General features: G+C 33.9%; 1 protein-coding gene across 1 annotated transcript in view; it reads left to right on the top strand.

Moving 5' to 3' along the window:
- LOC100921509 (aldehyde oxidase 3-like) overlaps positions 1 to 25,969 on the top strand; it is an 83,896-nt gene that overhangs the window by 4,768 nt on the left and 53,159 nt on the right. The window contains exons 3-12 of the mRNA XM_031960221.1: positions 3,789 to 3,885; positions 5,655 to 5,763; positions 8,927 to 9,053; positions 11,060 to 11,121; positions 12,541 to 12,621; positions 13,520 to 13,600; positions 17,656 to 17,800; positions 18,362 to 18,457; positions 24,920 to 25,071; positions 25,560 to 25,653. Of these exons, the coding sequence (XP_031816081.1) occupies positions 3,789 to 3,885; positions 5,655 to 5,763; positions 8,927 to 9,053; positions 11,060 to 11,121; positions 12,541 to 12,621; positions 13,520 to 13,600; positions 17,656 to 17,800; positions 18,362 to 18,457; positions 24,920 to 25,071; positions 25,560 to 25,653 (1,044 nt within the window). The remainder of the gene's footprint in view (positions 1 to 3,788; positions 3,886 to 5,654; positions 5,764 to 8,926; positions 9,054 to 11,059; positions 11,122 to 12,540; positions 12,622 to 13,519; positions 13,601 to 17,655; positions 17,801 to 18,361; positions 18,458 to 24,919; positions 25,072 to 25,559; positions 25,654 to 25,969) is intronic.

The following is a 25,969-nucleotide window of genomic DNA, read 5'->3' as shown; positions in this document are numbered from 1 at the left end:
TCAAACTAAGTTCACTATGCTTAATTCTTATGAAATAAAAGCTAAAGCTAAAGATGCTATCGGTTTGACCTTTCTAATTCCTTAGGCTCTTACTTGGTATCGAATGCCTGGTTAGGAAGAGGATTTGGATTTCTGGACTATGCCTTAAGATATAGAGAAGATGAGTTTTTATCTAGGCATATAGTACATTTAATGAGTTTCAATAAAAATTATTTGCCTGGAGACTTCAAATCTTATTACAAGAGTTTTAAACAGAAAATGAAGTAGAGAAAAGGAAATATCTATCAAGTCAGATGCCATAGAGAATCACAGGCAGGATATGGGAAGAAGAATTTTAGTAGAAAAGGAAGAGTAATTATTAAGAGACAATAAACAAGAAGAGGAATAATAAAACCATTGGCCTCATATTTATACAAGTGTACAGATTATAGGTAATAAGCACAAGGCCACCTTACCTCAAGGGAACTACAGATCCTAACAGAGAGAGCAAATGTAACCTCCTAGGTATTCCTGAGGCTTAGGATTTGGTAGGTATAGACACAGACATATACCTTGTGGTTGGTATAGATAAGATGTGATCTAAAGTCTGGCCCACCTTAGTGCAAAGTATGATGGGACCAGAAACTTTCAGCAGCCTGTCTGGGATTGGGCAGGATCCAGAACTGCAGATGATTTAGGATAAGTGATCTTTCCAATTTTTAAAAGGGATATATGACTGGAATAATATCTATCTGTCATTCCTCCAATATATTTAATTTAGAATTACAATGATTTAGAAGGAAAGTTGTTTTCCTGATTTCTCTAAAGAGCAAGAGAGACCCACAGCTTGCACTTAACAGTTTAGTCCTACTTTTTTTAAAATCAAACATTGGTTAAACAAAAGAAAGAATGAAAAAGAATTTGCCTTAAGTAGTGAGCAAGCCCATTTATTTATCCAAGCAAAACAACAAACAGAAATGTGAGAAGTTCTGCAGATTAAAATATATCACTCAACATTCAAGAATAAAAAAGTGAGTTCTTTAGCTAGGAGGAAATCTTGATAAGATTTCAGCTCAAACCAGAAGAGTGAAAATCTTCCTACTCAGGAGGAGGGCCACTATCAATCAATCAATCAAATCAGGTGCCACTTCTAGTATTGCAAGACTAGGAATATTTTGAGGCTGGTTTCATACACATACACGCACACACAGTGTCTCAGCCACCATTTAAAAGTTCATATCTCTGTGTGTGTATGTGTGTGTGTGTTTTATATTTCCCTCCCTGGAGATCTGCAATCAAATGAAGTCCCTTTTTGATTTAATATCATGCTCTATATTCTTTCAGTCAATTGGGAGCCCTGAAGCACAAAGTTCTTTTTCAAGACACCATTCATGCAAAGTTATACTAATAAGATGAATGAAATTTAATAAGGATAAATGTAATGTCTTACATTTGGTTTAAAAATTTCATTTATTAAGCATTGAATAGGGAATGCATGACCAAATTCAAATGAAAATGATCTAGGGAATTCATTCAATGGCAAATCCAACATGTGACACAATTTCCAGCAATTTGTTCAAAATAAGACTGTATTTTTCAAAGCTTACTAATAAGTAAATGAGAGTTGCATGCAATGTTTGCTTGAGTAGCTTCATACAGTTAACTGAATATTTCATTAAAAATTAAATGATTAGATTTCGTTAAAAAATAAATGATTGAGCTTCTTAGTTATTCTCCTTTCTTCTCCTGAAATGAAATCTGATAGAAATGACCTAGCAGTGATTGTGTAACAACTCCCAGAGAATTTGGCACCGATCATGGGGAACTGACTTAACAGCTCTGGGACTCCTTGTTCTGTCAGAATACTCAGGCAGAAGGCCAAGGAATTAGTGAAGATATTTTCTATTTATTTGGGAGATTAGAGCAACTGCTGAAGATGATGTTTATGAGGGACAGGGGAATAGGGAGTAATAGAGATAAATTACCTTCTTTATTGTCTCATGGATTAATGATTATTTTGAATAGAAAAACATCTAATATCTCTATATTTTTATATGGATATATATATGTGTATGTATTTTACACACATTTATATATAGATATAGATAAATACACATAAACATATATGTGTTATATGTAGGATAGTACAGCATAGAGATTTGGCCTTAAAAGTCAGAAAGAACTGGATTTAAATTTTGTCTCTGTAACCAAGGGTCAGTTAATTCAGGTGACTTTAAGATTATGGGTTATGGAGTTGTTGATTTGCATCTATTAGAACAGAGGTAAAAGAACAGGAAAGAGGGAGAAAGAGTTAAGCACACAGTAGCAGACTCTGGGACAAGCTATACCCATGACCCCCAGAATTGAGGCTGTTTTCCATTGTCATTGTCTCTTCCACCTGAGAAAAGGGAGGAGAGAACAGTCATATTGGCATAACTGGTGCTGAGACTATGCTTTAAGCACACCTGTGGGAGAGAAAGGGTAAAGGAGGGGCTGTCTGGGGAGAGGGGGAGAGAGAGAGAAAGAGAGAGAGACAGACAGACAGACAGGGACAGACAGAGAGAGACAGAGAGAGAGAGAATAGAGAGAGGAGAGAGGGGGAGAAGAGGGAGAGGGAGAGGGAAGAGAGAGGGAGAGGAGAAAAAGAGACAAGCTGTTTGTGAGACTCGATGATCCCATTCTCATTAGCTAATAGTGGCCAGAAATCTGACACCTGTCAGTACATTGGGTCTAGAATCCCTTATAATTCTCCTACTTCTCATTCATCCTAAATCCGAGTGTCCTAGGCTTCATGGCTCAAAACAGTCACCACTTATCCTTTCTCGAATTCTTCTACTAAGGAACTTGTCAATCTAAAATTGCATTTTAATCTGTTTCAGGGCTGATAGTCTGAGTACATAATACAATAACTGTGCTAAATTTGAAGGAGAGGCAAAGATAAATATGGTATTGCTCCTTTTTTTTAGGAACATATAATCTCATAGGGAGAATAGAATAACATCTCACATATACAATGTGTAAAGTTTTGTAATTAAATTTTTTAAAAAGATAGTTAATACAAGAATCTCCATTTTATCTCCATTTTACAGATGAGGAAACTAAAGCTCAGAGAGGGAATATGACTTGTCCAAAGTCACCCAACTAGTAAGGAGTATAGATATTACTAGATTTTTTTCTTCTGATTCCAAAATCATTTTCATTTTTCTATATTATCTCCACAAACATGTTTGCAAATGATAACTATATTATGATTTAAGATATCTAGGTATCTGAAAAAATTTCAACACATATACATATATATCTTATATATAGTATGTGTGTGTATATATATATATATATACACATATGTACCATATACACATACATACACATTCACATATGTAGATCTCTATAGTCATACATATTTATACAAATATATATTCATATTCGTGTATGTAGGACTATGTTCCTTTGTCCTCTCTTTCTCTGAAATTGGGTAACATCTTCCTTTATAAGTCCAAGTACTTCCATGTTTTTCTAAATCTATCGATTCATGCCAGTCTTTTAAAAAGAAGTAACTGAAGATTGATTTTTGTCCTTGCCAAATGGTTTTCATCAAGTGGTTTTTGAAGGAAATCTAAGGTACTAAGATCCCAAATTCTAATTGCCCGTCCCTGAATATGGAGCTTCTATGCGTGAGATAACTGGGAAACTTCAGAAAACTATATCTCCTTCTTTGCATAAATAACAAGGCATCATAGTGGTAAGAATTGATAGAAAGAGAATCTATATTCCAGTCAGCCCTCTTTTCCTTGACTACCTTCTTCTAGTCCGTCTAACAGGAACCAAATATGGCTGTGGAGGAGGAAGCTGTGGGGCCTGCACAGTGATGATATCAAGATATGACTCCAGTAGCAAGAAAATCCGGTATTTGGTTAATTATATGGAGAAAATGTTATTATATAGGATCACAGGGCTAAAGCTGAAAAACTACCTTCTAATGCAAATGCATTTAGAATAAATTGAGACACAGGGAAATTAAGTGACCTAGATCAGATATTAGTTAATAAATGCAATTCTTTGATTCTAGAGATAGTCAAAAAGATCTTGGTTCAAATTCTGCCTTTGATATATATATATTGGCTGTGTCATTTTGTTTTTCACTATTTCCAGCAACACTAAAATTATAAGTTATAGAGAGATTGTAGATTTGTCCCACCAAGTGTTCCCTATATTAAGGAAATCACAGATGTAGGTACACAGAAATGTGTGTATGTGTGTGTGTGTGTGTGTGTGTGTGTGTGTGTGTGTATGTGTGAAAGTCAGCAGATAACACAGCATATATAACCAAATACTTAACCTAAATTTTACAATAAGATACTATAAATACCCTATAAAAGGAAAAAAAAAATCAGACCTTCTCTGGTATGAAGGAAAAGTCAGAGGATTTTATGTGGATTTTTCAGATCGTGGGGGTGCTGTGCTTCTAACCCCCATAATGTGGAAGGGATAATATAAATGTACACACACAGGTATGTATATGTGTGTACATATGTACATAACAAACAATATGTAGATGAGTGAACATGTACATATATGTCTATTATTTTCAAAGCATTTCATTTTTAAGATCTTATGGCATATATCTTTACCTAGTTTACAGAAAACCTACGTCTCTCTACTCTAATTTGAAATGAAACCTGTCCCTTAGATTTCCAGATTACAAAAGAGAGACAGACAGATAGAACATAGGGAATAAAACAATAAGACAAAAGAAAAAAACCTTGCTTGGTATATCAGAAACGGTTCATCAGGAGTAAGGTTTTGCAATCCATGTTAAATGATTGTCTTTGTAGCAGTGTAGAAATGGTATCTGAAAATCTTGGGACTGTTATTGCCAGCAGCTCCTTTGAATGGCGAATAAAATTCAGAACAGATTTAGCTTGCATCATTCTTTTGCTCAGAGAAAGAGAAATTCATATGTATACCTTGAGGTAATGAGTATAGGAAGAAGATAATAGCCCCTCAGCTAAGGAACTCTTGAGGTTATTGTTATTTGAATTCCTGCCTAATTTTTCTGGATCTTCATTGGTTGAAGATGATATACTTTCAAAAATAACTTTGTGACCTGAATGGCAATGCCCATGTTAACCTGATGAACACAAAAAAAGAAAAAGGGACCATTTTAGTTTTTGAAAATTTCATAGTAAGATAACAGGAAAAAAATCATCTACCAGGTTTATGCAAATAATAATAGCTAACATTTATATAAATGCTCTAAGTTTTGCAAAAATATTTTTCACATACTATCTCATTTGATCCTCCCAGCATCTCTGTGAGGTAGGAACTATTATTACCCCCATTTTACAGATGAGAAAACTAAAACTGAGAGGTAGTCACTTGCTAAAATCATTCACTTAGGAAATAATTTAGCAGGATTTAAAGTTAGGTCTTCTTGATTTCAAAGGTAATGCTCTATCCATCATGCCAACTAGCTGCAGGATTAATCCTTTGTTCAAGGGGGTATGCATTTATTTGTTCTAGATGATTCTTGAGGCACTTTCTAGGTATGAGCCTTTGATTTTGAATATTATATCTATTTTAATTATCTCTGTTAAGATCTCAACCCCCCTCCATTATTAGCCATTACTACTTTCATTGTTCTAAAATTTCTTTTCTTTATGTAAAACCTGAAGGCATTACTCTGTCACAGCCTGCTTGATTCCCATATGTTCCCTCTATGGGGCTGCAGTCACCACTGTGGAAGGTATTGGGAGCACCAAAACCAGGATTCACCCTGTTCAGGTAAGAATACATCATAACACATGCATAACCTATCTCTGTATTTGTGAGTCTGAATGTAAAACATATAATTTCTAAATTGTTCGAGCATTGTAGTGAATTGCTGTAATGTTGACAGGTTGCAGGTGATGTATTTGAGATTTGGCAACAAATGAGATTGATGTAGGTACCCCAAATGTGGGGTTTTGGTCATGTGAAGAATTCACAATGGCCTTCCTCTTTGGCAAAAGGGGCTTTATTTAGGAGAAGAGATTCCTGAAAAAAATGAAGAGGTAAAATAGGCATCAGGAGTGGTAAATGTGAAATAGATTTGGGAGAGGATATAGTTAGCAAAAGAGGGGTTTTAACAATTAACAATGGAAAAGACAACCTCCTCAGTGGAACTCATAATTAACCAGGAGAAAGGAAATGCTCCATGAGATTGGAATATGCCCTTGACTGGCAGGCTAAATCCATAGAGGAGTTTGGTATCCTAAGAGTTAGCTATAAGAAGGAGGAAGACATCATGAGTTCCGATGGGGGATGAAAGGAAAAACCAGGAGGCAGAATGCCAGCCAAGATAGCATGGACCATGAGCAGATTTGTAGAGAAAATCTAATCTCAGGGATTTGACATAATTTAGCTTTCTATTGGATACAGTAAGGTTGGATTATACAAGATCTCCACAGAGAGAAGACCTGCTTGTCTCACCTCTTCTGAATGAGATTTCCAATCAGATAAACTGTATTTGGTACAATGGAAAGATGCTGAATTTGGAGGTACCGTCTGGTGTTTATTATCTGAATGACCTTAAATAAGGTCCTGGATGGGGTTAAACTAGATGACCTAGAAAGTTCTTTTCATCTCTAGATCAACAATCATCCATGTTTAAAATTCTGACATTTCTTTCCAAAGAGAAGCCATCGAATAGATGATTTTCACTAAGGTACTGACTATAAATTGAAAACTTAAAAAATGAGATTATTCTAAATGTTTATTGAAAATGTTGGATGACATTTTAAAATACTTTCAAAAGTCATTCATTCAACATTTATTAATATGTGAAAAGAAGCAAAAAAAATTTTATAGTAAATCTCAGGGACAAATGGATTAATGATTGTTGCTATATCCTGTGCTGTCACAGAATCATAAAAATGGGGTGATCAGGACACTGAAATTCAGAGGATGCTGACATTACTCATAGACCTTTAGCTAAGAGGAAAGCTGAAAGGTAACTCTTTGTAGACAAGAATAATTAAAGGAGAAAGCTACCAGATGGTACATTTACTTTCCCCCTTTCCATTTTCATGGCTGAAACACAAATGAGCTTCGCTTCTATTCTCTCCATCCTGGGATAGTTCCTCCAACAGTATCCTGGAGACTGTAATCTCTAGTAGCCTAAGAGTTTTAATTATGGGGGTTAGGATTCTAGTCCTTCTCTCAAAAAGGCCTGTTGTTCTAAGAGCAGAGTTCCTCTCTTGTCTCTGCTATCATAATTGCTAGTTATGGCTCTGGCTCTCCAAGGATCTGTCCCCCAGACTGGTAATTTAGTGAACAAGTTAGGGTTGGATGCTCTTTTACAGACTCCTGAATGGAAGGCAGCTTAACTTGAGGGAGAAGGACAAAGTTTATTTGTTGTTCAGTAATTTAGTTATGTCTGAGTCTTAGTGATCTGACGGTCCATTGTCAATTAGGTTATTGAATACTTGATGTAACTACACATGCATATAAACAATTGGCTAAAATTTTTAGGTACTTACTAACTTTATGTTATATACTTTCCCAGAAACTGAGGGTAAGGTGAGGGCAGTAATAGTGATAGAATTCAAAGATAAGTAAACATTATCCATTACTTCAAAAGATTTACATTCTATAATTGTATGTGGGGGGTAAGGTGGGATGCTAGGAATGATGGCAGTGAATGATATGTATACAAATAAACATACTGAAAATCAGAATATGGAATTACAAAGTGTGAATGTAGTTCATAGAAAGGAGGAATCAACCAGCCTATAAATCCTCACTTTAATTACAGTGCTTTTCATCTTTTAATTATTTCCCATTTATCCTGTATATAGTTTACTTTGTATATATTTGCTTTCCGCATTAGATTGTAAGCTCCTTAAGGTCAGAGACTGTCTTTTGCTTCCTTTTATATCCCCAGCACCTAACACAATCCTTGATGTGTAGTAGATATTTAATAAATGTTTATTGATGATTAATTTTGATTAAATCATATGATAAATCATGTAAAATAATGAATAAATCTCCTTCTTCCATATCATAAAGCTGTGTTTTATATTTTTTTTTTACAATTTTCCTTTTCATATTAATTTTAGACAGTATGATGTTCCTCACATCTTGCATCTCTTTCTCCCTCCTCATGCTTCCCCCAATATTCCTGTTAATATATAAATAATGATGGAAAGACTTGGCAATAAATTGTTCCCATTAATAGTAAAAATAGAGAATTTAAGAGACAAAATAGTTTGGTTAGTAGTTTTCCAGTTGTTTCAGACTCTTATCCCATTTGGCTTTTTTTTTGGTGGGGCAAAGATCCTTGCCATTTCCTTTTCTAGCTCATTTTACAAAACAGGAAAGTGAAGCAAACATGTAAGTGACTTGCCAAAAGACACATGGGCAGTGTCTGGGATTAGATTGTATATATTATATCTTCCATTCATTCATTCATATAATCATTTTTATTAAGAACATGTTATATACATGCCATGTTCAGAAATGAAATACAAAGATATTCATGGAAAATGCCTTCATGGAATTTGTATTTTCCTTCTAGCTAAGATTTTATATATGAAAATGTTTGAAAGTGAAAAAAAAGAGAGAATATACCTTAAAAGTAAGTAAGTCTGCTAAAGTCAGCAGGGCTTAAACACTGAAGGGGTTGGAAATTATTTTCATGGACAGATCTTTTTCTGATGGACTTCCAAGATCTACGTAGAAACAGGATGGAGGATAAGCCAATATTGTTGTTACTGTCTTAATCTGCCCCATATTTCCCCTGATTTGAAATGAAATAGCTATCATAGTCTCCTTGGAGAAATATCTTTCTGGAAATGAAGATCATACCCTTTCTGTATATACTTTACACTTATATAAATAAGGAACATATTTTGGATATTATAAACTGAAGAGTTATGGCAGGATTAACTATTTTCTTGGCTTCCAGGAAAGAATTGCAAAAGGCCATGGCACACAATGTGGGTTCTGTACTCCAGGAATGGTGATGTCCATATATACTCTCCTAAGGAATCACCCACAGCCATCCACTGAGCAGCTGATTGAAACCTTAGGGGGTAAGTTTTCCTCTTATCTTTTGAATGATAGTATAGAGAAGAAAAATATATTTCCTTTTAAAAAATCATAGGCATCTTTCATTTTTATATTTTCCTCTTTTCCATAAACATCCTTCCCATATCTAAATCTACATATTATTTAACTTTTTTAAAACAAGAATCAGTTTTTCTTAATTTATTCACTTTCATTCAAATAAATTTTATTCAGTGAATTCACTGTATTTTATAAAAGTTAATTTACAGTTAGTCTTTGCTTAACTTTCAATTAGAGTTTTGAAAATCAGGATTAATAAAATAATATTTAATTAATGTACTGAATTTTTTGAGGGAGTCTAGTCCTCAGATTTAGTTGGTATAGGCAACTTCCTTCCATGCTGACCAGTGACTCATTTGTCACATGATTATTTTAGAGACTTTCCTCTAAGTCCTATGTTCCTTTGACAAGTCTCAGAGATAGGATTTGAACCCCAATTTCCTGGACTTTTAGGCCAACTCTTTATCCCTAGAGGTGGCTGCCCAAGCAGAACTCCCATATAGGTCCCAAACAGGATTAAAATGTAATTGGGAAATGTTTAAAAAAACAAACAGAAATATAGTACAACATGACAACATAGATTTGTGATTTTCTAAGTCAACATATGGTCTACAGAGGTTGTTTCTATTTGAGTCTGACACCACTATCTATACCATGTTGATTTTCAATGCCCTTAATAAAATGGAATATATAGGAGGCAGAGTCAAGATGGTGGAGTAAAGGCAGATGAGTAGACTAGAAACTGAAAGAATCCATTGATCACCTCCTGAAAGAGATCCCAAAATAAAAACTTTCAGGAATATTATAGCCAAACTCTGGAATTTCCAGGTCAAGGAGAAAATATTGCAAGCATTAAGAAAGAAACAATTGAAGTATAGTGGAGCCACAGTCAGGATAACACAAGATTGTTTAAATTCTGCATTAAAGGATCAGAGGACTTGGAATATCATATTTCAGAAGAGCAATGAAACTAGGATTGCAACCAACAATCACCTATGTTTTCTCTTAAAATATGACTTTTATGGAACTCAAAAGTTTTAAAAACGAATGTAAAAAAATTGTTTTACTTGTAACTGAAAAAAATAAAAATACTAAACAAATATTTTAAAAATTAAAAAAATGCATTGGATATAAAATTAGAAGCCCAGGGTCATTCAATCAACATTTATTAATATGTTCCACTCTTTGCTACGTTATTAGTATTTGTAATCTTCTACATGCCTTTGTTATTGGCTCTTTGAGTTGTCGATTACTAGGTAAATAAGTGACCATATAACAATTAAGGCCATCACTATGGGTGAGTAGACATAAATGATTCATTATCTGTATCACTGGAATGATTTCATATCAATGATGTGAGATTCATCTACTTATTAAACTAACACTTTTTTATCTGCCTTGCTATTGATTGACAATAACACTGATAGGAAGATCTAACCCATTCTCTTAATATGTCCAAAAGTTATTATTGGAGGTTCATGGATATGACCTTAAGAAACAAATTGAATTTCTTGACAACCACCTAAAAGATTAATACAGACATTCCTATAAGATTGTAAATTATTAATCTTAGCTATATTTTCATAATGTAATATTCACTATAAATGCAATTTATAGTGGTATTTCAGTTAGCCTTACTTACTTTAGCAATTAACAAATATACTTTCCTAACTGTTTTCTCAAATATAATGGGCAGTCTATTTTTGAGTCTTCAAAGAATTCTGATGAAGATTTTGAGAAGAGTATTTTATACTCAAAATATAAAGATTCTGCTCCTTTTTCCTTTGGTGTCTCTTCCATCTCTACAATGTCTTCCTCCTACCAACCTTGAGTTATTCCAAAAAAACTGCTTTCTGCAATTTTCTATAGAATTCATAGTCTTTCTAGTAAGCCTGGTTTCATGACAAGGGAATATTACAACGCAGTGGTACAAAGTATGAGTTATAATGATATGCATTTCTTTCTCAATAAGGTAACTTGTGTCGCTGTACTGGCTATAGACCAATTGTAGAAAGTGGGAGAAGTTTCAGCACTGTAAGTATGGAAAAATTCTAGAAATAGATTCAACACCTCTCAAATTCAATAATATAACATCATATACAATAAGTAGAAAACTTTTGTTTTCTGGGGAAAACTCAATTTTGTTGGGGTCTTGTGGCTATTGAGATCTTTCCATCATTGAGATAGGTAACCCCATCTTCTCCCTTAGAAATTAAAAAAAAACCAACCCCAAAACAGATGATCTCTAGTTCAGTTTATTTGTACTGAATATTAAGAAATATGGTACTCAAGATCCATTCTTATAATGAGGTTTGTTGTCAAGAGAAGCTGAAGAAGCCATCTTGTTATAATGTCATCTGAATAGTACATATTGTTGTGTTACAAAAGTTTCCTTTGAATAGGACATTGCTGTTGCTCACAACACATGATTATGATTATGACTCTAGTTAACACAGATGGGAATGTATATGGAGAAGAGAAGAGAGGCCATTTTAAAAGCACTTATCTTCTAGGGTAACTGGCCTTAACAACTAGTTTACTCCATTTTGCAGTGGTAACTTAATTTTTCAGGCCTCCTAGGAACAACTTCCCCATCGTCTTCTCACAATGAGAATTTCAACTAAGTACAGTAAAATAAAAATCACTTATAAAGTCTGCTTGTAATTAGAACAAAGAGAGGAGGGACTTTATGCCTTTCCAGTTCATCTTGTAAGATTAATTTTCATTTTCTTAGGTAGTATGAAAATCTATCAACTTGAATCAATGAACTTGACTTCTTTCCTCAAGGTAGCACATCTAGTGGGTCACTAGACCCCAAATTCTAACCTCTAATCCAGGACTCTGTCCACTTGGACTATGTATCCATTCCAACTTCTATGAGCTACATTAGTAGTTCTTAGATTTTAAAAAAAAACCTCAAAGACTTATGAACTTAGAACTGGAAGGGGTCAAAAGTGATGAGCAGGTATGGAGGAGTCTCATCTATTTCTGTGGAAGAAGGATTTACCAGTTCATAAGTGGGAGTATTTTTTTGGTTGGAAGATTCTCTAGTATTGCTCAAATCTTGCTCTATAGTTAGATACCTACTCTATTTACATAGTCCTAGCTATATGGAGGGTACTTAATTAGGTCGTTGGTAGTAATCCACTGGGAGTTGGATGGCACAGTGGTTGGCATGGAGGGCTTCAAATCAGAAGGACTCACGTATCTGAGTTCAAATCTGCTTTCCTCTGATACTTATTAAGTCACTTAATTCTTTTACCTCAGTTTCCTCATCTGTAAATGAATTAGAAAAGGAAATGGCAAACCACTCTAGCATTTTTTTTCAAGAAAATCTCAACAGAGGACATGAAGAGTTAAACAAGAATAAGAAACAACCATACTATAACAACCAAGTGATTATTTTCTAGCTATAGATTTCTGTGATTTTTAAATAATCTGCTATTTCTTTAGGAGTCATCTTGTTGTCAAATGAAAGGAACAGGGAAATGTTGCCAGGAGCAAGAAGAAAATGAATCAGAGAATAAAAATGATGTAAGTGACACTCCCCATCTGATTCTCCTCTCTTTATTTTTAAATCATTTGTAGTATGTAGATGGCACTTATCTCTTATCATGAGTTGGACTAAAACAAAAGGACTTGGAACAGGATGAAAAAGAGAGGAAAAGATTAAAAACGATGAAAGCTTCCAACTTTCCAATTCTAGTTCAGTGACTCTCAAGCTCCATTTCTTGAGCAATTGCAGTTTCACAATCTCCTAGTTCCATTGCGCAACAGGACTATGGCCATGTATCTTGTTAGATAATAGTACCCACCCTCATGAAAAATATTTTATTTATATTACCTGTCCATTGTACCAACTGTGAACATATATATATATATATATATATATTTATATTTATATATATACACACACACACATAGATATAGATTTCTTAGATAAATATAATGTATATTTATATGTATGTCTGCATGTGTATATATATCTATATCTATACATATCTGTGTATCTGAAGCTCCACTATCTATTAGCCATATATGGAGTTGAAGCTCAGTAAATGTCTGATAATGAGTCTGAAGGAACATTTTTTTAAACAGACATCATGCTGACCACTTTACAAAAATTAGTAGGTTTTTAATAAAAAAAATTAATGAATGAATCTTGTGTCTTTGGGGACTAGCTTAGTATCACCTTCTAAGAAGGTCTTTCCAGATCTCAACTCCTAATGCTGACTCCTCAAATCGTTTTGTCTTTATTTTTATAAGTACATGGTGTTTCCTCTGATTGGATTCCAACCTATCTGAGGGCAACTGTTGTTTTCCCTTTTGTCCTTGTTTCCCCACCGCTTGGCATATTGAAGTCACTTAATAAATTCTTGTTGACTGATTAACTATAGTTTTTGCTATTTGTGACTGATTAATTTTTTTAAAGGTCTGCTCCAAACTGTACCAAGAAGAAGGATTTTTGCCCTTGGACCCAACCCAAGAACTTATATTTCCACCTGAACTCATGGTATGGTTTTTTTTTTTTATTGATTTCTGCTTTTAAGGATGATCATCCTCCCCTTCTCGGCAAAAAAAACAAAGGTTCCTGTTCTGGTTCCTACTTCCCTTTACCTTGAATGACTTTTCTTCAGTTCCATGGGGGACCCACAGTGTCAAAGACAATTGATTTTTCTTCCTTGCAGTTTCCCTTATAACATAGCCTTTCTCCATTCCCTTTTTTAACCCTGTGGTATCCCTCCACAGTTTACAATGTCCATTGTCATAAAGTATACTCAAAACCCATTCAGTTACAAAGTAATTAGTTCCTCAATTCAAAAGATCTTCAAAACACAAATTAAATGTAACTAGAATAAATTGGGAAAAGTCCCACAATCTTGCATTACTCAATTAGCTTGGCACAGATTGAAAGTTTCAACAATTTCTTCCAGGTGGTTCTTGTTTTCCATTTACCTTTTAGCCAAGGGACTTTAGTTTTTACTCTCTGGGTCACTGATTTTTCTGGAAGTCCAACCTACTGCTATGTCTAGACCTAATGTGAACTCTGTTCATCTCATCAGTCTTTAGACATTCATAATCCTTTCCTGTTTGGTCCCCAGTTCTACCTCAATTTCTCAGATCAAAATTAATATTTTAAAAGTCACTTTGTTCAGTGCCTTGGATAAAATGACACAAAACCTAGAGGGATAAATTTTGTGGGTGAGACAGCTAGGATTTAAAATGGTTTTGATTGGTTAGAATTTTTTGCTAAATCTAATAAGAAAGACTGGCAGCTACATGGCTTATGGCAGCTAAGTGGTTCAGTGGATAGAAAACCTGAGTTCAAATTTGACCTCAGACACACATTAGCTATATGACCCTGAACCAATCACTTAAGTTTTCCTTAAGCCACTGGAAAAGAAAATGGCAAACTACACTAATATCTTTGTCAAGAAAACTGCAAGGATTGATTGTATCATCCATGGTCTCATGAAGAGTAAGACATGACTGAAAATAAGATAAAATTTAATAAGGAATATATAAATTTTATACTTGGGCTAAAAAAAAATCAACTTCATAAGTAGAAACATGGTTAGATAGTTAATCTGGAAAAGATTTGTGGGTATTACCACAGAGCCAAACTCTATTTGAATTAGCAGTGTGAAATGGTAGACAATGAGGCTCTGTGCATTCAGTACTAAGAATCTAATAGTCCCTCTGTATTCTGCTCTGCTAAGCACACATATATTGGTGCTCAGTTTTAAGGAAGGACACTGAGAAAGGACACTGATCTAGATTTTTTTTTATATAATAACTTTTTATTGACAGAACCCATGCTAGGGTAATTTTTTACAACATTATCTCTTGCACTCACTTCTGTTCTGATTTTTCCCCTCTCTCCCTCCACCTCCTCCCCTAGATGGCAAGCAGTCCTATACATGTGAAATATGTCACAGTATATCCTAGATACAATATATATGTGCAGAACCAAACAGTTCTCTTGTTGCACAGGGAGAATTGGATTCAGAAAGTAAAAATAACCCTGATCTTGATTTTTCAAGAGAGGACCTGGATATGAAGAACCCAGGACAGTAAAGGACTTTAAGATCATCTGTTTGAAATTGAAGGAAATGAATATATTTAGTTTATACAAGAAAAGACTTAAAGAGACATGAAAACTTTCCTCAAGTATTTGAGGAATTGTCAAGAGGGATGGAGTTTGGTCTCAGGGGACCAATATGTGATAATGTAAAGAGTTACAAAAAGTATTGAGGCTTGAAATAAAATTTTTCTAACAGTTAATTGTAGTTTCCTTCTTCCTCAAAGTCTTCAAGATAAACTTGGATGACCACTTTTTGAATATGTTGATTAAGGGATTCTTGTTTAGCCCTGGATTAGCCCTCTGAACTCCCTTCCAATTCTCATTCCACACATTTACTCTAAGAAATGTTTCCTAAATTTATCTTTAAGAAATAGTGTACTTGGAGTCATTTGCAGGCTTTCTCAAAAGCTTTAAGCTATTAAAGCTTTCAAAGTACAATCTTTTGGAAACTCCCCCCACCACCACCAAAAAAAAAGTGTGATCTTGGGCAGACCCCATCATCACTCCAGTCTTCAATCTCTTAATGTATCAAATGAAGTTCTTGAAGGAGATTATTTCCAAAGTCTGTATAATTTCTTAGAATTCTAGACTTGGAAGGGATCTTGGTGGTCATTTGGTCCATGCCATAATTGGAAAAGAACCCCCATAATAACATAATTGAAAATTGATCATCTAATTTTTTTTAAAGACTTCTAGTGGAGAGGAACCTCTTACCTTTCCAAAGTAGCCTGTTACAATTTTGGACAATGGTAAATGTTAAGAAGTATTTCCTCAGAAGCAGCTTGGTACAGTGGAAAGAGCTCTGGGTCTGGTATCAGAACTTGGGTTCAAAGGAATGATCATTCTACTGTCTATTACCTTGAGCAAGGCAATTAGCTTTATGAGGACTCAAGTTTCCTCATGTGTAAAATGAGAATCGACAAGCAGGATAAGCTGATCTTTGTGGTGCTTTCAACTCTGCCTCTATAATCTTTGATCAATATATCACTCCTAAATATGACTCTGAACCTTCCACTCATTGTTTTTATTCTCCCACCCTGGACCCACAGCTAACAAGTCTAATCCCTCTTCACATGACCAAAAGATGTTTGAGTTAGAAAGTATCTCGCTGGATGTTTAGTCTAACCCTCAAACAGAATCCCTGGTCTAAACTATTTGAAAAGACATCGCCCTAACTCTACTTGATGATGCAGAAAAGCCCATTACTTCCCAAGATTATATACATGTAACTCTTCAGATCCTTGAAGACAGATCTATATCTTCCTGAGGATATGTAGGTACCATATGGATAGAGTTCTGGATAATGCTGTTACCCTGGGCAAATCATTTAATTACAACTTTAGTTTTCTTAACTGTAAAATTGGAATAATAATATCACTTTCCTTAAAGGGCTGTTGGGCATCTACAACTAGATAGAAAGTAGGGTCTGGAGTCAGAAAAACTTTTCTTCTTAGTAGCTTAGTAGCTGTATAACCTTAAGCAAACCACTTAACATTGTTTGCCTTAGTTTTCTCAGCTGTTAAAATAAATTGGAGAAGGAAATGACAAATCATCTAGTATCTTTGCCAGGAAAACCCCCAAATCGAGTCACAATCAGAAATGACCAAACAACAAAATAAAAGGTTGTGAATATAGCATATCAAGTGCTTTGCAATCCTTAAAGCACTGTGCAAATGTTGTTATTGTTATTGCTATTAATCTGTAATAGACCAAACTTACACAGTTCTTTCAAACCTGTTTCAACATTCTGTGATAAACTGGCAAAATTTCTTATTTTTCAACTACAGTGGAACTATTTAGTTTGAATTTTTGGTACATATTACCTTATTTTTAAAAAGAGGTCTCCCTTTGGAGTTTAAAATGAATAAAATCTTAGGAACTTTGGAGGTCATATAATTTGGCTCCTCTTTTGGCAGATGAAGAAACTAAAACTTAGAGAAATTAAATGTCTTGCCTAGAAGTTTACTATTAACATCAAGTTAATAATAGAAACAGGTTTAGAAAACCTGCATCTTCTCTGCTTGTTGCCAGTTTTTTATATGAAAAGAAAGCACAGATATTGTACACAGTGCCATGAACACTTAGTTAAGGACTTGGAACATAAAAAAATCAGCATGTCCTCCACACATGGCTAAAAGACTTGTTTACATTTCTATCATTATTTGTAACCCAAGCAATAGTTAGTTTGTAAGTTGGAAATATGGCCTGAAATATTTCATCCTGAGATAATGTTTTATTCATCTCTTTTCAAATAAGATTTAATTAAAATTTGCTTGGTTTTTATATCATAGGAGATGGAAATGCATACACAGTAGCAAGTTTAATTATAAATTGATTACATACATTCTTTGGATCAGTTTTCTTAACTTCATATTCCAGAGTGCATTCTTTTGATTTTTTATGTTGTTTGCAAGCCTCAGTCAAATGTTTACCTTTCATCATTTTTCTAGGATTAATGGGTATTATTACTTTGTTACCTGTAGAGAATGGCAGAAGAGCCAAGAAAGAAAACGTTGGTGTTCCAGGGTGAGAGGGTTACCTGGATTTCCCCTGCAACCCTAAGTGACCTTTTGGAGCTCAAATTGCAATATCCCCAAGCACCTCTTGTCATGGGGAACACCTTTGTAGGTAAATAGTTGAATTGTGCCTCATGTTCAAGATCACAATTTGGCCCAAAGTTTCTGTCTTTATGAGACAAAAGCTAGCAGAAGAAGATAGCATGTTAGCAAATCCAAAGTGAAAATATATTGCTGATAACATCAATATTGACCTGCCACAATGATAACACATAGCATACTAAATATTTAATATTTATTCTAAAAAGGGTACTATGTGTCCTACAGATCTAGCCCTGAAATGTTTCCATTTTCTACAATTAGCATTCTTATATTTTTGAACATCATAGAAAATGAAAATATCTCCAGACTTAATGAGTTCCTTCAGAGCAGGAATTGTGCCTTATTTATCTTTGTTTCTTAGCATCTAGAATAGGGCCTTGCATAAGGATGCAAATGTTAAAAGCTTGTTCAATAATTGTTTACACCTAATAAAAAGAATAGAGAACCACAGAACTTTTCATTTATTACAGTATGTTTGCCTTGTGACTGTTCCTTTTCTTGGCTATCGTGTCATTTCTAGAGGGATTCTTAACTTGCCTTCTTTTTATTAGCAACCTTTTTTATTTTTTAGGACCCAACATGAAATTCAAAGATGTCTATCATCCAGTTATTATCTCTCCCGTTAGAATTTTGGAATTGAATGTTGTGATGATTGATGCAAACCAAGGTATGTTTCCACTTAAATTAAGGCATTATGTTGGTGGTTATGCTAAGAAAAGCCATGTGGATTTGAATAATCATGGAACACCAAGATTCATCTTGGCCAGACAGAACTGCATTTAAAAGCATCCCAGGTAGGAAACCATTCTCAAGAACTTCCAGGGAAGGGTGTACAACATGACTTTAAAAACAATTTTATGTTCACATCTAACTTCATTCACATGAATATTTCTAACCATCTTCACCATCAGAAAAACTTTTGTATCTAACCTATTCTTCTTGTGCTATAGAAAATGTTTTTCCTTCTATTTTCAGCAAAGATGAAAGCAATAGATCATCATCTGGAAAATAACCCTTGCCATACACTATATACTAAAACATTGCCATTATCTTTTCATTATTTTTTCTCCTGATTATACATTTTTTATTTTATTGATTTGCTCTAGTTATCTAGCATGAAACAAAAGAAAAAAATAAATTTCATGAATTGTTTCCCAGTTCAGGATGTAATTTGCTGGATCAGTATTATTTTATGATTGTATGAGAATTCTAATATAATATAAAATGAAAAAAGTGGGGAAATTTTATTTAGCATTTATTGTTTTATTTCATTCACAGAAAAATCTTCATTCTTCAGTTACTGAATGTTTTCACAATTACATATTGTCAATATAATCTAATTATAATGATTTAGTATTAAAAAGAATCGGAATTCTTTTGGAGAGGCAAAGGACAAAGAAGCACTAGTTAGAAAAATTCTTAGCCTTTTCTAATATTACTCTACTTTGATTTTGAAGCCTGTTCGGGCTCCAAAATGCGAAGGTTTTTCTGGAGGCAGCCTTATTAAAATAAATAATTACTCCAAAATCTCAGCCAGCTGGTAAAAATGCAAATATTTATTTCTCCTTCCAAATTAGCCCGGTTAGTTGAGGCCTATCTGTCTGCTTGAGCTCTTGCAGCTTTCTCCTTGGCTTCTGCCTCTGCTTTCTTCAGCCTCCAGCTCAACTCTGACTCGTGGCTTCTCAATCTCCAACTGAGGCGAGTATGCTTCTGTATCTCCCAGAGTGCTGTCTCCAACCCCAGTTGAAGTTCCCCAGAACTCTCTCGAGTGGCTCATAGGAACTGAATTTATGCTACTTCTCTGAGAGTGGGATTGTGGGATATCTCCCAGCATGCTCTCTGAAATCTCCCAAACATGTGAACTCCATTGAGTTCTTAGATACTTATGAGCTCTCTAAAGGTGTGAACACAAGCATTGTTTCCATCAGTTCAAGTTCTGGCCCAAAATAACTCTTTCTAAGATTAAATCAACTCCAATGGCTTAACACTTTGTAAAGATTCCAACAGAAGCCAAATGTAGAGATGCAAACAATGGAGACATCATTTTTCCTCCATTTGGGAGAAACATTCTGATTGAATAGTTATCATAAGGGAACAGCCTAGACAAGGCAAGATAGACAACCCTGGGAACAACTCCATGGGGTATAAGGAAGGGCATTTCAAGATATTTCTTCTTATAATATGCATGTTTTAAAAGCTAGAAAATCTGGCTCAACATGTTCTTTAGGCATTTATTTTGAGATAAGCCAAGCTGCATTTAAAAAAAAAAAAAAAGTGAAAGTTTCCAATAGACAATAGCATAGAGTGATTGAAATTTTAAAGCTTTGCTTATAGTACATAGATAATGATACTAATAATAATAATGACCATTTGCATAGTGCTTTAAGTGAAAAGCAGTTTAAGTATATTATCTTATGCCTTTTATGATTCTTGGTAAGGATATTATTTAAGGGACATCTTCGGTGCTTCTTATTCATTCAGGATTTAAAATTCACAAATAGCTAGTTGTAAACCTTGCTCTTCTACATCATATTTATGATTATGTTGATTAGGGAAAATCACTCCTCCCTTTACTCTCACAGCACAGGGGCACCCTTGTCGCACCATGATGTAGATTCTATACGTGAATTCTGTGCTCTTGCCTTTAGTTTTGTTATCATCCAGGAAAAATAATGAGTAGCTTAAGCTGTACAAAGACAAGTTCTCTAAACTCACATTTGATTTTCTTTTGGATTCCTGTTTGTATAACCTCATTGTAAACATTCTTTGAAGTCTAAATAAATATCTGTTTTATAAGATCCAAAGAACAGAGTCCTTTCTTAACTAATTTCAAATATCAAAGTACATCAGGGATTCTTTTTAAAAATAGTCACTAATGCTGTACAACTTTCCAAAGTTAAGGGATGTGCTCCCTCTACTGGAATATTTTGTCATTTTTGTGATCTTAGAAGTAATAATCATAGAGGACTCAAGATAGCTCCCAACTAATGAAGATAGTAAGCTGGCTAATTCCATTTTCTTTGGAGACTCTAGTAAATGGTCATTATTGTTAAATAGATAATAAAAATGTACAAAAAAGTTCTGTTCAAAGAAGATAACAGTATGTCTTTTGAGTACCAACATAAAACAGCAGTATAGTATAGAGTTTATCTGCCTGGATCTCAGGAGATTTGTATAAGATCAAGGATTCTTAAATTTTTTCTAGTCATGGCCCTTTTTTGCCTAAGAAATCTAATAAACAAAATATTTTGGAAGGATCATAGTACCCAGGGGTTAAAAAGACAAAAACCAAAACCATCACTTACATTAAAGAGCATATACCATACTTAAGGGGAAATAAAGTATTTTTATCTATCTATATCTATATCTATCTATCTATCTATCTATCTATCTACAGTGTAAATACAAAGTAATTTTGGGAAAGGATAATAGGGAGTGCATTAAGATGTAGGGAAATCAAGAAAGGCTCTTGTAAGAGTTGATGCCTGAATTCAAAACCATCATTAACAATTTACTTATTTGAGGAATAAAAGATAGAGGATCACTCCATGAAGATGGGGGGAGACAGATTCTAAAAGAGTCAAGAAACAACCATTAGGGAGGCTGACAGGGCTGGTGATGATGGAGAAAGGAGAAAAAGGAAAGTAGCTATTTCAGTGAACCAAAGTACATTAAAGAACCACTGGCTTCCTTTAAAGCAGAGATTTTTAAATATTTTTGTATCACAGAACTCTTTGGTAAGCTAGTGAAACTTATGGATTCCATCTTAGAATAATGCTTATTGTCTCAGTAATGATTAAAGGAAATATTACATTTCAGTTAGTAGTGAGTGAAAATAAAGATACATTCCCCACCTCCAAATTCAAAGTTGGATCTCTTTGTTCCAAGGATCAAAGAATCCCTAAAATCTATCTACTCACCCCAGATTACAAAACTTTGCTCTGCTGTCAGCATTACAGTTATAATATCTCTTTTCTAATTGTCTAAATTGTTATATTTTGTTCATCCTGACTGTGCTCCACAGTATTTCAATGGTTTCTTTATGGCTGCTTGCAATATTTTCTCTTTGATCTGGGAGCTCTTAGAATTTGTTTACAATATCCTGACAGTTTCCATTTTGAATCTCTTTCAAAAGGTGATTGATAGATTCTTTCAGTTTCTATTTTATCCTCTAATTCTAAAATTTATGGGCTATTTTCCTAGATAATTTCTTGAAATATGATGTCTAGAATCTTTCTTTGATCATGAGCTTATATTATCTATCTCTCCTGGATCCATTTTCTAGGTCAGTTGTTTTTCCCATGAAATATTTGATATTTTCTTCTCTTTTTCAGTTATTTTGATATGATTTTTTCATTTCTGATTTCTTATGGAGTCAGTAGCTTTCACTTGTCCATTTCTAATTTTTAAGGAATTATTTTTTTCAGCAAGCTTTTGTACCCCTTTTTTCATTTGCCCAAATTCTGCTTTTTAAGGAATTATTTTCATCAGTGATTTTTTGAGGGGTCCTTCTTTTTCCATTTGGCTAATTCTTCTTTATAATATTATTTTCTTCAGTATTTTTTGTCTCATTTACTAAGCTGTTAATTGTCTTTTCATAAGTTTCTTCCTTAGCTTTCATTTTTTTACTTAATTTTTCCTCTTATTTGATTTTTTTTTTTTTTTTGGTTGAGATTTTGAGAGTTCTTTATTCTTTCCTCAGGTATTGGCAATGTATTACAGGTAAGATATTGGAATCATTATCTCAAGCAAAAGTCTAGTTTGTCATCATTCTCATCAGTGGTAACCTCCATTATTAATTTGAACCAGTGAAGCCAGCTTCCTAGCTTCTTTGAGCAACTCATAGAAAGACTTAGATGAAAATAACATTTATTTATAACTCTGCCCTCCAAGGAAATGCTAAAAAATGCCTTCATATTTGAATCTAAACACTTATTTTACAAGTATGTTGAGATATTGAGCTTATATACCCAGGCATTGGAACAATTTTATGAATCCTATGTTTACACACACACACACTTCTCAGTAATAAGCTTTCATCCATCTCTTATTGGTTGTTGTCTCAAGTAAGGGAAAACCAGTAATGAATAGCCATATTGTGAATCCAATGACACTTTCCTTTTTTTGGTATGCGTGTGTGTGTGTGTGTGTGTAGAAGAAAAATCTTTACTTTTCTTGGGGTAGACAAGAAAATGTTTTTATTTCTTTTCTTGTTACATCATTGAACTATATGTTCCTTGGTATTTTTTTTTTACATCAATAGTATTTTTTTCTAGTTACATGTAATTTTCAACATTCATTTTTGTAAGATTTTCTGTTCAAAATTTGTCTCCCTTCTCTTTTTTCCCTCCCATCTCAAAGACAATCAATTTGATGTATGTTATACATGTACATTATGTTAATGTTAATCATGTTAAATATATATTTTTACTTTTGTCATGTAAAAGAAGAACAAAATGGAAAAACAAGGAGAACAAAATCAATATGAAAACATTATGCTTTGATCTCTATTCAGACTCAATAGTTCTTTCTATGATGTAGATTAACATTTTCCATGATGAATCTTTTGGAATTATGTTGGGGCCATTTTATTCCTGAGAAGAGTAAAATCTGTTATAGTTGATCTTTGTACAATGTGGCTGTTAGTGTGTATAATGTTCTCTTGATTCTACTCATTTCATTCAGCATCAGTTCATGTAAGTCTTTCCAGGTTTTTCTGAAATCTACCTGCTTATCCAGTCTTGATTTTGATTTTGAACATTTTAGTTCTTCTAGGAATTCTTGTTGAGTTTGTGTCCAATTCATATTTTTCCCATGCCATTCTAGAATTTGATTTGAGGTGCTATTTTAAAGTTGTTTGGAAAACAATGTTGAGAGAACTTGGTTAAGTTTTCTCTATTCTACCATCTTGGCTGTGCTTCCAGAAGATCAAGGCAAGGGTTTTTAATCTTGTTTTCAATCATAGCTATCTATGCCATAGCATCTTTGACAATATGGCAAAAACTATCCATCCCTTCTCAGAATAATGTATTTCAATGAATGAAATAAAATAGTATAACAAAGGAAACATTATATTGAAATATTATCACAATCCATTTTTTAAAAAAGATAGATTTCAAGTTAAGAAGTACTGTTTTAGGGATCAAATGAGATAATAGGGAAACATGTTGTAAACCTTAAAATGCTTATAGTGTCAGCTGTGATTATTATTGCAGTGACTATTATGGGATCAGTCATGTAAAGCTCTTTAGCTATTCAAACAATACATATAAATATAAACTATTAATTTCTTCTAAAATTGGACTTCACCATAGGGCTACCAACACTGTTTTCAATGGTGATATGGATTATATTACATTTTTATTATTCCCCTACCAAATGGGGAATTTATGCACCAGCTTATAATATGATTATGAGAGGGGAAAACAAATGGCACCAGAAAGACTAGGGTACAGCTGACTAGTCAGTTTTATTTATCTAATTAAAATCTATTTGGTCAAAGCCCTCTATCACCTTTCACTTATTAATTCTGGTAATAAATGACCAAAGAGTCACAGAAGTTTTGCATATGCTGTTAACTCTAAAATACCAAAGAACTCAGGTTAAAAGCAAAAAGCTTTTTATAATTCCATTGGGAGAGTGAAATTAGAGACATGTATCAGGGCTTCCACAAGTAGGAGACCTGAGGCTAGATAAAGAATCAAACAGTATAGTGTAGAAATAGTGGTTAGGTATAACAGTAACAATGAGGCAAGGCTGTCTAGTGATTAAAAAAAAAAAATTCATTTATAGTAAGACTTCAGGTCCAGGCCCATAGGTACTTGTCCAACAGTACCTGTTGGTACTTTCTCGGGATTATCAGTTCTGTGATTTAGGAGCAGCAAAATTCATCCAGAGAGCAAAGGAAGTTGTTATGTCAAGCTCAGGGTATAACCTGCATGCTAGTCCTTATCTTTGGAAAACAGAGTGGGTAAAAAAAGAGAGTTGGTCTTAGATCCTAAAACCTTCCACTCCATGTTATCACCACGCCCTGACACCTCCACATGGAACTCTAAACTACACCATGTCCCCATCATGTTTATAATCAGAAGTCATTCACATTTTACTAATTGAAGTAACTTGTTTTTAGGGTTGACCATAGGTGCTGGCTGCAGTCTGGCCAAGGTGAAAGAAATTCTAACTGAAATGATTTTAAGGCTTCCAGTGGAGAAGACTCAAACTTATCGAGCTCTCTTGAAACATTTGAGAACTTTGGCTGGCCAGCAGATCAGGAACATGGCTGTAAGTATTCTGAACCAGGGGCCAGAAAATAGATAAATTAATCAAGGAAGAATGGATCATAAAATGATTCCATTTATTCATAAACTTATTCATTTGTGTTTTTCATGTGGGCTGGAAGAATTTGTCCACATAATTTTAGACCCATGTTTAGTCCCAGAATAAATTTGTCATAGCCAATATTGTTCTTTGAAGTCCTTCTGAGTTAGAAGTAAGTAATAGTTAACTAATTACACTAATTTCATGTTCATTCTTTTTATTTTGGAGGTAAAGGAAAGGGATGAATTGATCCTTGATTGTTTTAGTCTATGACCACTAAGAAAATCTCTGATCTATAGTACATTTCTAATTTGACAGTTAGATTAAGTTAAATAGAAATTGCAAGTTTTCTGAAAATTAATGTTATTTCCCTTCTATAGTTACTTCAGCTTTTATGAAAATAGAATAATCATAAAAGTAACCAAAGTTGTAAAATAATCTTATTTGTCTAGTCCTTAGGAGGACACATTATAAGTCGGCTGCCAACATCTGATCTCAATCCTATTTTGGGTGTAGGCAATTGTGTACTCAACGTGGTATCAAAAGGTGAGAAACTAGGCTCCACTGCAAATGTTGGTGTTTGTTATATAATGGTATGTAACCTTGTGTCAAAAACTATTGTGTGATGTAAAAGGCCTAGCATGTATTTGGGTTTTTTTCTCAATCTCCTGGCTCATAGGTTGTGTTAGGAAAACCTATCAGAAAATATAGAATGTAAAATCTTTGAAGTAATATTTCATTTCTATTCCTTGTAGAATATGATGAAAAAATCCCATAGTGAAGAATTTAATAAATAGTTAATTACTTTTACTTGGAATTGCACCAAAATTTTTGGTTCCTAAAACCAATGGATGACTATTAT

Source organism: Sarcophilus harrisii, chromosome 3 (genome assembly GCF_902635505.1).
Source record: "Sarcophilus harrisii chromosome 3, mSarHar1.11, whole genome shotgun sequence".
NCBI classification, from domain to species: Eukaryota; Metazoa; Chordata; class Mammalia; order Dasyuromorphia; family Dasyuridae; genus Sarcophilus; species Sarcophilus harrisii.
The sequence above is the reverse complement of the archived record's forward strand: the minus strand, read 5'-3'. Positions and strand labels throughout refer to the sequence as shown.